The 13,602-nt window shown below is 42.7% G+C and overlaps 1 protein-coding gene across 4 annotated transcripts; it reads left to right on the plus strand.

Moving 5' to 3' along the window:
• The first annotated feature begins 3,389 nt into the window (after nt 1-3,389).
• Nucleotides 3,390-11,689, plus strand: msl1a (MSL complex subunit 1a). Of its 4 annotated transcripts, none has more exons than XM_031575158.2 (9): nt 3,390-3,616; nt 6,286-7,048; nt 7,345-7,553; nt 8,008-8,324; nt 9,082-9,146; nt 9,939-10,006; nt 10,167-10,291; nt 10,392-10,464; nt 10,652-11,689. In XM_031575158.2, exons 2-9 carry the CDS (start codon nt 6,392-6,394, stop codon nt 10,755-10,757), a joined length of 1,620 nt encoding a protein of 539 aa, XP_031431018.1. In that variant the 5' UTR covers nt 3,390-3,616; nt 6,286-6,391; the 3' UTR covers nt 10,758-11,689. The 4 variants fall into 4 exon arrangements, with proteins under 4 accessions (XP_031431018.1, XP_012697326.2, XP_012697325.2 ...); XM_012841872.3 differs by lacking the exon at nt 3,390-3,616 and adding an exon at nt 4,521-4,618; XM_012841871.3 differs by lacking the exon at nt 3,390-3,616 and adding an exon at nt 5,046-5,408.
• Nucleotides 11,690-13,602: the final 1,913 nt, after the last annotated feature.

Consider the following 13,602-nt stretch of genomic DNA (forward strand, 5'->3'; position numbering starts at 1 on the left):
CTGTCCGTTAAAATACAGTTCAAGTGGCCGCAGTAGCCTACATCTAAATCGCGAAGAGGCTAATCATCACCTACATACACTAGTGCTTCGTTTAACCATTAACAGATATTATTAGGCATATGAGAATGGGTGGGGGAGTATTCCACTGCATTTCCTCTCACTCAAACCTTATTACCTCACCGACAGTGGTTTCATCCAAGACAAAAGTCTGGTGATCTTTGTATCTGATTTCTGGCTTGTGTGTGAATAAGAGGCTGTTGGCTGGAGTAGAATAGAGTAGGCTACTATAGTCTATTGTTGATAACCTAAATCGTCAATTATGAGAAATAAATAGATGTTCAGGAAAAGACAAAACAGAATGTCTAGAGACGTCTGGAGAACACTATAGCTGATAAATGGAGATAGCATAATTGCTGGCTTCCTATTTTATGCAATAGTAGGCATGTAATGATCTGATGTAGCCTAATGATAGAAGGTCAAAAATGATCGATAGAACTCTCATAGTCTAGTGTTGTGCATGTTTGAGATCAGATCAGTCACTTCTAGCAGACCCAATTAATCCATTGTAAAAAACAACATCACTAGTTCTCTATTTTCCTTAACAATTGACATTGGCATATTGCAATGCCTCTGGAGGACACCTATTTTGATACGCTTTCTGTCCAAACACATGTTGAAAAACCTTTTATTGTGTCATGCCATGTGATAGGGAAGTCATTTTATCCACAGAGGAAACAATTTAGTGTTTATCACCTGACAAAGTCCTGTTATCTGATGGTTTGTGCTATGACTTGTTTGTTTTGTGTGTTCTTCCAAGGTTTTCAGAACAGGGGCATCATACAAAGGGCAGATTGATAGGACATGCATGAAAATCATACAGCAGTGAAATGTGATATAGGGCAGACATTAGACATCTTCTGTTGCACCACACCATAGAACATGGTTGAGAGATATCCATGCCACAGAAGTTTGTGGTTTTCTTTGCCACTAAAAACATTTGTGTTAAGAATGGCACAGGTCTGTGTATGCGTTCTGCTAACTCACTTTCTTCCGTGTGCTACATAGAATCACCTTTCTCATTTTGTTTCCAAAATAGCCTCTTGGTTTGCAGGTGTCCTAGATACAGAATGGGTGCGGTGGAGGATGGGCTGCACAAGCACATAAATAAAGCGTTATTGAATCTTTGATTAAATTCGGGGGGCTGTTGTACATATGTTATGGCTCTACGCTCTCAAGTGTCTGAAATAGAGCCCATCAAAATGGTTTTGTAGATCAGAACACACACCAGTCAAGCATGCACATGAGACTAATTTTAGAACTCTGTCGGACTCTGGGTGGCACAGATAAATATTCAAACAGAACTGGCTTGTGCTTCCTTTTTGTGCTTCCTTTTTTATTGTGCAATTTACGATGGATGGCTACGGTTGTATCACAAAAGCTTGTGTACATGATTGTGTTAAAAATATTACCACAATTTCTCACAGCGCAAAGTACACAATTGTGTAGTGTTGAGTTGGTGATGTTTTGGGCGCTGCCATGTTATTCGACCATGCGCCAAACAGCCCCCCATATAATGTTGGCATGTTTGGCACGTTTGGCAAGTCTGGCACGTTTGAGATACGGATGCCTTCCCCTGCACGAATTGTTGACTGTGGGATCAAGGCCATGGGATAATGATAATAGGATAAGTGAGTAGCGTTTTCCCTCACGTTTAAACGGCACGCCACGGCGGCGTGGCGCGTTTTGCGTTCGCGTTCGGTAGGCTACTACTTCAGAATAAGCATCCCTATGGGGGTTCCCCGCACGCCGGAAACAATGAAAGCAATTGCCTTGCATCTGATATGTTACTTTCATCGCATTCTTTCAGCAGAGCGTGGCAAAACAATCATTTTAAAATCAACATGTTGCACGTGTGGCAATTTCAAGCACATACCAGATAAGAAACAGTGACCCTGTTAAAGTCACATTTGCAACAACCAAGTAAACATGCACATTAATGGACTGTTGTGGTTTGTTGTAAACTGTGGACATTTAGATCACATAAGGCTGAATACTACTAAAAAGCGTAAACGACAACACGGATAGGCTATATATTTTGGTTGCCCATTGCTTATTTTTCTGTGTATCTTTTGCATAAGGACCTGTGATATGACAATCATCCTATCAGGCTTACTTTCATCAGTGAGGGAAAATAATATGAATGGAAACAGACAGGTGTAAACCTTCTCACAATTGTCATTCAGCAGTGAGCTTATACCGCAACATGACCGGAGATATGCCAGATCGTTCCCCCGTGCTACTCCAGAGCGCTATCAGACGAGACACCGGTTCCCGTGTCTGTCCTCGTGAGTAAACCAAAGCGTCGTGATCGCGCATTACCGCCGCGTGCCTCAGTAAGCTACTGTCGGAGCTGGTGATTGTAGCTTCGCCGTGACTCTCATCGTGGCTCCTTCAGTATATTTAAATAACCACATAGAAGCGATTTTTCACTTGGTACAAATGCTCGTTCATTAATTTTAAGGTTGCGGCGCGCTCACTTTTGCCGAACATAAAACCTGTTGACGCTACTTTATACCGGTCTCTCGGCAGTGAGCACTCATACTTAGCACTTGGCTTTTTTCATAAACGCTGCGCACACCATGTGTGTTGCTGACAGCAAATAATTCAGATCTCACTGACTGAAGTGATCAACATAACTTGGCATCACACACATGTCAATCTTTTCAGTCTCATACATTAAAAAGTTACAGTGTAACAGAAAAAGTTGGGGTGCAAAGCTCCGAGAATGTAGGTCACGTCGCAAAGCGAAGCCGCCTCCTAACCTACTGTCCGCGTGACTCTGTACACCGGCAAAGGATGAAGGAGCGCTCCTCTGCCTGCAGTAGCTATACAGCCATTGGGGCACACAACGATTTCGCTGGGTTTTTCAGGGGCTTGACAGTCTTTGTCTAAGATGGGCCAGGGTCTGATTTCTCAATTATCTGAATTTTTGTAATGATAGGTAGCCTAGGCAAGAATGGCATAATAGAATAGGCTATTGATAATAGAAATATCGACACATAGCCTTAAGGCATAGGCTACTTTATTCTGATTATGAAAACCAACAAAGCTGAATATGATATTTTACAATTAAATTAAAACGCAACAATAGACTATGTTTCCTGCAACCAGTGTTTGTCTTGCGAAAACAGTCTAGCAATATGCTAGGTTGCAATAGGCTAATTTAGGCTAGCCTATTTGCCGCAATCAAACTGTACAAACAAAACAGACTGCACGAACTTCTCTGTACTTAATATTTATGGTGACGCCCCTTTCTTTCATATTTGAAGGCAGCTGTCACAGGATCCCCGTGTTCCATGTGAGCTTGCCGGTACTGAGGACAGCGCACTACGCGCCTGGGAGCGTGAGAGGGGAGTGTCGTCACCAAACACTGCAGCGAGTCTGTGCGGTCACCCGGCCGGTCCACGTGAGGGGGCGCTCTTACGACGGCAGCACTATGGATATGGAACAGTTGAGTGGGCGTAAAGCTTGCGCTCTATTTTCGTGGAAAAAAGCAAGTCAGCGGGTAACTAGGGTCATTTGCCAGAGTAAACACATCAAGGAGCGGCTGTGACATGTGAGTCCGGTGCAATGTACTACTCCTCGGCGTTGTTTTTTAACTGATGATCCAGCCATGGCAAAACGAGTGAGCCAACAAGGAACATTTCTAGTGATGATACACAATTTGAAATAACTGAGAAACAAACGCTGGCCTGTTCTTAAATACAGATGTAAGATATTTTACTAATCTGCCTTCTAAACATTCCGCCTAATCTCAACATCCATACAAAGGCCACTCAATAGCATTATTATAGGCAATATGATAATAATAATAATAATTGTTTATATAATAGTCTACTTCCACTACTAGCCTACTACTTCTACCACTAATGATAATAATAATAATAATAATAATAATAATACAATCAGGCTATTGTTTTAGTTTGAGCGTACCCTAAATAACCTATAAATACCTTTAATTAAGTAGGCAACAAGCTACTTACTACATGGCCACCAGTAGCTTTCTATATGATCCAGAAGGAATAGCTTAGCCTCGTGTTAGGCCTGCAATATAATGTATTATTGTAAACTCAGGACTTAATTCATAATTTACTATATGTGTGGACTTTTATAGCCTTGTCTAACTCATGTAGTAATAGTGCCTGTTAAAATTGTCTGGCCACAAAAAAAGAAATGGAAAAAGAATCAAATGCCCCCAAAAAGGCCAGTTTAGAATGAGAATGGGCTTTCAAGGGATATGCTTCCAAAGTGCGCGGAATGGGAGACCTATTTTAAACCAAGCCCGCACTCTAGTGTCGACTATATGATACTGCATCTCACAGATTTTCGCAGATGCTTAAAATTGATGTTTCTTTGCCGTTCCAGCCTTCCATTTTTTCTCTGGTCTAGCTACAACGTTGCAATTAATTGATTATCAAACAGACGATTGTCATCAGATGTAACACATTTGGCTGTAGCCTATCTTGTCTGTCGCCTTATTAGGTAAGGCAATTATTGCCTTTTGGGCTGGTTGGGACACCCTTTACAACAACACTGCAACAATGTATCACTTTCTGAGGTATGTTTTTATAGGCAACTAGTTTGGGTATTTTCTTCAAATTAATTTGAATGTTATATGGTCATGTAAAGGACAGATGTCGTTCCCACTATAGCCAAGTCACTAGACACATGTTAACAAGCTTTTTGTGCAATTGATTTTGTATGCCTTTTAGGTTTAGGTTTTAGGTTAGCTTAAACTCCTTAGTGGCCAACTGCTTTAAAGTAGAGGGATAGACAAGGGCTGGGCTCTGACTTTCATATCATTGACTTATCTATTGGCCAAGAACATGTCGTATTAAACGTTTGAGACTAAACGTTACGTTTTTGACCATACAATTTCAATGTGTAGCCTAGGTGTTACAATCAAGAGTAGACCTAAGAATATACTTTATTGGTCATTGTAGGCATATAATGAAACATTGTTTGGTAAATATCAGAGACCAGCAGCAATAGAAAACAATATATATATATATATAAATCAATATGATGAGGCGCCTTTAATTATATAGGCTATAAATAAGGGCTCTTGGATGAGGCAGGATAATAGTGACAGCGCAAACAGTGCATTATAAAAAGATATTGTACAACAAAGTAGGTAATTTAAATAGGTGCTATAATACAATTGAGTTTAGCCACTTTACATAATATGTGATGAAGCAGGAACTACCAAAATTAGTTTGGAGTCTGTTATGCCATTGAAGGTCTGAGATTCCGAGGTCCGATAAACGTCTTCAAATGGAAGTCAGTCAACGCATGCGCAGTACATTGTATTTTAAAGAAAATCCGAAACTAGGGCATGACGGAGATGGGTGAGTTCGGGCGGGGACAGGGGAGATTTAAATAGGAAGTTCAAACAGATTAGTTTGATATTTTATAGAATTGAGTAATTACCTTTACCTGTAATTGCCTTGACAAAATATATTGCAGATTCTAAAATGGCGCCACTATGAGTCCTTTACTGCAAAAGAAGCACTGCTTGTACAAGAGACTGTCATTGTTTTGCTGTAGATATAAAATGGAGGACATAGGGCTAGCTAGCAAGCATGATGCAGCTGGAGGTGTCTTAGTAGAGCCAGCATAATTGTCGTTTTGTGGCATGCAAGCTATGCTGTTTAACTGCATCTTCAATTAACGGTATAGCCACTTTGCTGCAATATCGTTGTATGTCATTACAATTGCACGAGTAGCAACCGGCCAGAAGACGTCTAGCTGTAACGCTGCAGTGGTTGAATTAAAAGCGTCGTGTGGATCTTAAAAGTCAGTTTACGTGAGATAGATCATGAAGGAAGCTTTGTCTCAGCAAGATTTGGAAGGCTAGTACTGTATGACTTTTATCTCTACACTTCAGTTGTGCTGTTTTCAAATCGGACTTCCTGAATTTGGTGGGAGCTAACGTTACGTTGTATGTCGTCAACAACAGTGGTTAGAGATCACTTCAGCAATACCAACGTTAAGTACGTTTGTTTTATGATTTCGGCCAACCCGCCCCTATCCAAAGCGTCATGACGTTTCCTCCGAAATACTAGTGTCATCAAAGTGACGCGTTTCGACTAGGCCAAACTCCTGGGTCAAAACCATAGACTGCCCAAAAACGTATTGTTGTAGTGTTTTTTTTGTTGCAGTGGAATACTGATAATTAAAAATAAAACTACATTTGGATTTTTATTTTATTTTAAATCTCTACAGGTATGGAAAGGGACCCCGGAGGGGGTGAGCGAGCATCCAGTGAATTTCTGTCCGCCTCTCAAGTCCAGCCAGGGTGCTGGTGGTGAGCAGGTGTATCGTGTTGACTATGAGATCCACTCTGTTAACAAGTGGAGGCCTTCATCTAGATGCAGGAGCGCTTGACCTCGGTCTAACCGAAGCAGCTGTCCAGGATTTCCTTGCGGGGCAGGAGGAAGACACCCGACACTTTATCCACACACTCCCCAACCTGATTGGCACCTTTCAGCACACCAGCGGGCCTATCCTCCGCAACAAGGCCAGGGGCTCCACCCGGACGTTTGGGTGCAGGCCAGGGCAATCCCTTGTTTTTGGGGAGGGGCACCTAGGGCTTTTTGGGAGCTTCGGGGCCCTGACGACCCCCTTCAAGCAGATGGGGGGCGAAGGAATCCTAGTGAATAGCAAGTCACTATTCGGACACGCCAACAAGAGTATGGGTAAGATGGACCCTGTGGTGTCGAATGGCAACAAGCAGCCGCAGGACGCTGACGATGTCAGCGGCGGTGCAGGTTTGGGGGTGCTCCTGGGAGGGTTGCCGCTACCCTCGCCCGAGCCCTGTCCCGAGGGCAAACGGAGGAACATCCGCAAGGGGCCGAATCACAGCGCGGCACAGACCAACTGCATCCGACAGATCTTGTTGCTGCAACTGGAGCTAATTGAACAGCAGCAACAGCAGCTGCAGTCCAAGAACCACGAGATCAACGAGCTCAAGGAAGAGAAGGAGACGGTGTGTTTGCTCAGGGGGGTTGCTGCAAACCGTGAGATGCAGTACAGATCCGCATCTCAGTCAGTTATTCAAGCTTAATTCAAACAGTACACATACATGTTATTTCATGATAGGCCTATATCCTGGAATATTATGAAGCAATTTTGCACATGTTTACCTTTTAGTGCTACATAAGTAGAACCCCATAATATATAATTCCAAGAACCCCTGAATGTAATATAATTCTTAGATATATGCTACATATTCATATTCTTTGTTATAATTCCATGCATCATCCATGCTCTAATATGCTGCAGTTGATGGCACGTATCGAGCAAATGGAGCGGAGGCTGCAGCATACAGTGAAGAAGGACAAGCCGCGCAAACCCCAGCCCCCGACTACATCCACACGCCGGAAAGAGCCGGAACCCCTGTCAGAGACACCCGAGGGGCCAGGGCTGTCCCAGAACCGGCTACACACCCCCAAGCAGCCATATTTCGGCAGGGGGGGCAAGGGCCACAAAAGGTAAAGGATGCCCTCAACTTCACATGTAAATTTGGAAGTTCTAGGGTTATTGTACAAATGCTATGTTGTTCAGTACAGTGCAACATGACCATAGAACAGGATTAAGATATCGGCATAGCTTCTGTTAGTACCATAGCCTGGATCCGTTCACCTATTGACTCCAGATCAATTTTTGCTGTGATTTATATTCACTACATGAAGTTGTGTCTAGGCTGGTGATATAATTCTGCTCTACTCACATGTGTGGCATATGTGGGGCACAATAAAACAAAACTCCACTTTGTACTCCTTTTGTCTTTTTTGTTTATCTGAAGTGTTAATTGAACCAATCTGAAACACTCCCAAGGTTCAGAGAGTTCAGAGACGTTAATCAGACTGTATAGTCTTAATATTAAAAATTAAAATCAAACCAATTTTGGGATGATGTTCGTTGTTCACCCCCAACTTCCTGTAGACGCTTCCTCAGTCAGGAGCCCCGAGTTGGCCGGTTTCGCCGTGGCGGAGGCCCCCGCTCCCCTTTGCGAAAGGTCATTGTCTTCAAGGAGGAGGAAGATGGGGGGGAAGAGTACAACGAGGAAGAGAAAGAGGAGCGGGGGGCCTTCAGCCTGCAGAGCTCGCCCAGCTCTGTGGAGGATGTGGCGTTGGCGCAACAGATGCAAGAGCTCCCCTACCTGGCCTCCACTGACATGTACCTGTGTTGCTGGCACCCGCCACCCGTGTCCAGCTCGCCCTGGCATGACCCCTCTCCCACCCAAGAGGACACGGTGGACGGTGGGTGTCCATCGCACCTCCTGCTAACCTACCTGCTCACCTACACATTACCAACTTACACAAGGCCTCATTAGCCTGCCAAGGCTTTCCCCTGAATCTCACCACACTTGTTTTGGTCAGGAGAGTCACTACTGGACATTTTTTTTTTGTTTTGTTTATTAAGCCGGAAATGGGCATAGTTCAGACCTAAAATTAGCCTAATCTAACCTTCAGCCTTTGGTTATTTAGGTTAACCGTTAACCTTACACTGTTTTAACATTCCTGATTTGGATCAAAATACAAGTCAGGACCATGTCCTAGTAAATCTGAGCAGAGGTATAGTCCAGTAAAATTAAGCCAAGTCAGAAGAGTCCTGTAGGCAAACTCAAGTATGACGTGTTAATAGCTGCAACAGCTTGTTTTCTGAGGAAATCATGATGACCCAGTGCTGAGTTCCTACTCTCACATGTCTGTGGGTTACTTGTAAGACAATGCAAACATTCAGTCGTACAAAGTGGTGCACAAAAACAGAAATAGCATCAAATCAAATTAGTCCTGCCATGGCCCCTAACCTTCGTTATTATGTAATGGCTGAATGGACATTGATCAATCTGTAAACCATTCAGTGTGCCCTTTCTACCGTGCACAACTGGGTAAACAGGCCAATAGCTGTTGCTTGTTGACACGAGCAGTATAGAGGTGGTAGTTTCTCTGGACATTTCCGTACTAAATCATCAAAAACCCGCTGTCTAAAAAGCTGTCTAACCTGTGTCTGCAGTGCCCTCTTGGAGAGAGAACACGGTGGCTCCACTTGGAGAGAAAGAAGCGGCTAACGTCCCAGAGGTACGCTAAAGAGCCACAACAGGAGCTGGGGGGTGCACCAGTAAGAGAGCTGCCCCAATGGAAGTCATATTTGCTGAACATGTGGTTCAAAATATTCTACACTTTTTACGGTCATTGGTTCGAAACAAGTCATCCCATCCATAGCACTAAGTGAGAAATTGCCATTATTTAAAAACAAAAGAATGTAGGGGGCTCTGCAGGTTCACGTTCAGAGCAGTCCAGTATTTCATGAAGTGCAATAAATCCATTAAGGCATTTACTAAGATATTGAACTCAACTTGTTCCATTTAAGTCAATAGCAGTGTTGCAACTCTTTCTACATGGTTCTAATGCATACCACTGCTGCCTAGCACTACCAGAGCAGGGGCGTCCCTCTCTACCTTTAAGAAGCTCTTGAAGACCGAACTCTTCAGAGAGCACCTCCCTTCCTAACTTGCACTTCTACTAGTACTTAACTCGCACTTACAGAAGTTACATTCCTGCACTTTTTACATTTTGTATGTAAAGTAGTATTTATTGTTACACTAGGTCTCTATTGCTCGTAGCTTGATTGTTCTCTCCTTTTTATGTCGCTTTGGATAAAAGCGTCTGCTAAATGTAATGTAATATAATGTGGTCTACCACACATAGACAATGATTTACTGTCAGTTGTAGGTGAAGGTTCATATCACCCCCTGGATTAAAACGTTTTGGATATTTTCTCACACAGTGACCGAAATCCATCTCTAAGAACAGCGTCTCTCTGGCACACCTCACTCCCTGTCTTTAATTCCTGTCTTCTGTCTCCCTAAGAGCCTGGAGGACAGGGTATTCCGGAAGCGGCACATAAAGTTGGAGCTGGAAGAGAAGAGGAGAAAGAGGTGAGTGAGGAGTTTTTGCTTGGGCTTTGGGGCATGTTCATCATGGGACAGTTTGACCGGGCAGTGGTGTCTCTGTCCAGCTCTGTGAGTGTCATGTCCTTCAGCGTCATGTCCTTCAACCTCCTAAATCCTTCCCCCTTTATTCCCCCACCCCCGACAGATGGGACATCCAGCGGATCCGTGAGCAGCGCATCTTCCAGCGGCTACAGCAGCGCATGAACAAGAAGAAGGCCACCCCAGAGCCCGAGTCCCACCTCCAGTCCTTTTACCCCGAAGCTGAGGATGGTACGGCACCACAGGCGATTATTGTACTTAGTAGATTCAATTCTAGAGTAAATTCTGAGTTTCTCTTCTTTCTGCTCACTTTGTTTTTCCTACCTTTCAGTTGAATCCATCACGATCACACCTTTCCTGCCAGTGGTGGCATTTGGTAGACCTCTGCCAAACATCAAACAACAGTAAGTGAAATCATGGTAAACCTTTATTTTTTTACTCTTTTCTAGCCCTGAAACGTATGCATTCGAAGCACTCCCAACTGGATAATTGAATTCCTTCATAACTACAGCATTGTAGTATGGCTAGAGGCGTTCTTCTGAACGTGTTGCACCTGTGAAACTTAAGTGCTATTTTTTTCTCTCTCCACAGGAACTTTGAACTCCCCTGGCTGGATGAATGTGAACGTGTCCGCAGTCGCCCGGAAGTATCCGTCAAGAAGAAGAAGAAAACGCCCCATAGAACGTGCCGGAAGTGAGCCCCGCTCCACAGCACTCTGAGCCAATCAGATGAGAATCAGAGTGCTGGTTTCTCCCATCCCAGATACATAAAGAGCTCATAATGGGCTTAGAGAATGTAGCTGGGGGGGGTGGGGGTGGGGGGGTGTCACAAAAGCATGACTTGCAGTGGACACTGAGAAGAAAAGACGCGGGTTCTCCAGGTTATCCGTAATGCGGTTCTTGCCAACAGAGCAACATGTAGTGGAGGACAGCGCGTTCCGTCCCCTTCCTGAATGTCCTTCAGCTCATTTGTGACGTTTCAGCCCTGTAAATCTGCCCCAAACGCAGCTTAACTGGAAGCACTCATGAAAACAGATAAACTACCCCAACTTGCTGAACTCTTATTGTATAGGGAATTTTTTTTCTGTTCATCTTTTTGATTTTCTTAAAACAGCGCAGAATGTATCTTTCAGTTTTTTGTTGTCAGTTTATCAAGCTTTTTTGTCATCTATATGCCAAACCTACCCATTTGCCTCTTCCCTCACAGACAGGAGAGGGTAGGTTACAGTTTTATAAAACTGTTATATCATTGTGGTATATTAAGATGTGTTAAATCTGGCATTCTTCTCTACTTTAGTTCTGAGGAAGGTTCTGTTCAAATGTACAAAAAGATTGATAATCATTTGTTGTAAAAAAAAAAGAAAAGGAAATGTTATGTTATGAAAATATGTGAGAGCTATTCTTGAGAAGATGTTCCAAAAAAATTTAACTTGTTAACAACTGAAATCGAAGTCTTTGCTGTACTTTGTGGCACACTATTTGCTCAAGGCCCGCAAGGCCCACAGCGAGTTTCATCACAGGTGCATATTTATATCAACTGCATTAATTACAACTTCAGAATGTATGATTATTTGCGAAATAGCATCTGTTGTAACGTATAGATACAATTAAATGATCTTAGATCACTTTACTTCTTAGGTGTTGGCTGTTCTTAGATCAGGTCTTCACATCTTCAGAGCCATACTTTGTAGAGTACAGGGGAAATCACTGATTGGGTTTAAAGGCCCAGTTCCACATTGTCTGCAGAAAGACGCATAACTTGAGTTATGGAAAGGAGAGTTTGGTGCTCTAGAATCAGCCTTACTGATCAAGACTATTACATTTGGTTAGAAAATAATCAAACTAATGAGGTGTTAAAGTCCGCGATTCAAATCGATTACTCTGTCAAATTCAGCATGTCCCTTCTGAGCAAAGTGACTATAGAAGGAGGAGACGCACCAAACATGTAAGCCCATCTTTGGGAACACCATCCCTCCGTGCAGAGGTATGTGTCCCATTTATAACTTTAATCCCTGACGAAAAAACGTGTAAACGTTGACCATAAAATGCGCTATCGCAGTAATTTTCCACATCCCGGCTCCCGGCTACATCTGCTTTGTCTGTCTGTTTGGTAACCTCAGACACACACTGACCCTGATCTGACCCTATAAAGAAACACACAAACTTTACCGGCTCAGGGGGCTGACATAAGTGAGTGTGTGTGTATGAGTTAAAGGTACAGGCAGGATGAGTCTGGCTGCGCTATAGGGCACCTACAGTAAACTGACAACTATTTTGATAACTGTTTAGAGCATGATGACAACATTTTTTACTCCTTTTCAGAATTTTTACAAACCAAACAATCAATCAATTAATTAATGGAAAAATAATCAGCAGATTAATCCCTGATGAAAATAAGCATTAGTTGCAGTTGGATACAAAATTGATCAAAAGAGCTCCACCTCAATCAACAGTAAAATTTTGCTTTTACATTAATGCACAAGTAATAATATTCTAATGATATAGTATGGTATAACAGTCACAGGGGACATTTGACAACACAGATAATAATACTGATATTAATAATAGTAATTGTGAAATACCGTATACCGTGATATTTTCTGAGACAGTTATCCTACCATGAATATCTCATACTGTTGCAACCCTAATTCTGGGACAATTGATAGCTGTGGTCATGTTTGAGCGTTCACTTGCCAGTGCACAGGAAGGTAGGTCATATTCCATTTTGTGGCAGTGTGTTTGTGTATATTTGTTTAGTAGTCCGTTTCTCGGATCAGGTCCCGGTTGACTTCCCCCCTGGCTGACCCACATCTGAGAATATCCATGGTATTTGTCTTCACAGCAAAGAAAGACCTTGGTATCCTCTCAATGAAATCCCTCACCATATCTACCTTTTGCATGAAATGGACGCCATCCACTGCACTGGGGCCTGGTATAGCCAGCAGTTTTGCCAGGGAAACCGGGAACAGAACGTGGAAAAGACGGTGTGATGCACTCATCAGGCTTGTATGTAGATATCTCATTACAAACAAATGAGATGCTGAGACAAGAGCATTACACGTGTTTAAGAACACTGCTGTGTGCACACATACAAACCTGTTTATGCTTTTATGTGACTATGCATACGTTTAAAGGTGATTTTATTTGTGTGTGTGCGTGTGTGCTGTGCATGACTTTGTCTGTCTAGATAAGGACAGTCCTCCTTTGGTTGAAAAATCCTAAATGTATGCTTTCAGTTCACATTTTCCTTAGATTGCAAAACCTAAAGTGTCTAAACCGATACAGTATGCTGTGAATCATTTGAATTTGGATCATCATCATTTTAGCGATAACCATTATGCGAAGAGACAAGACAAACTAAATACATTTGAAAAACTGAGGTTACAATTTGGAGTTGTGATGTGGAATGCATCAAGCCACTGTTTTATTTTCAATGGACTGGATACAAAGACACTGGTAAGTCATCTGTATGACATTTTCTTGCATTATCTGAATTCAAATATTCAATGAAGAGATAAAAGAAACATAGAATTGGTGGGGAGA

The sequence above is a fragment of the Clupea harengus genome, chromosome 1 (genome assembly GCF_900700415.2).
Source record: "Clupea harengus chromosome 1, Ch_v2.0.2, whole genome shotgun sequence".
In the NCBI taxonomy this organism is placed as follows: domain Eukaryota; kingdom Metazoa; phylum Chordata; class Actinopteri; order Clupeiformes; family Clupeidae; genus Clupea; species Clupea harengus.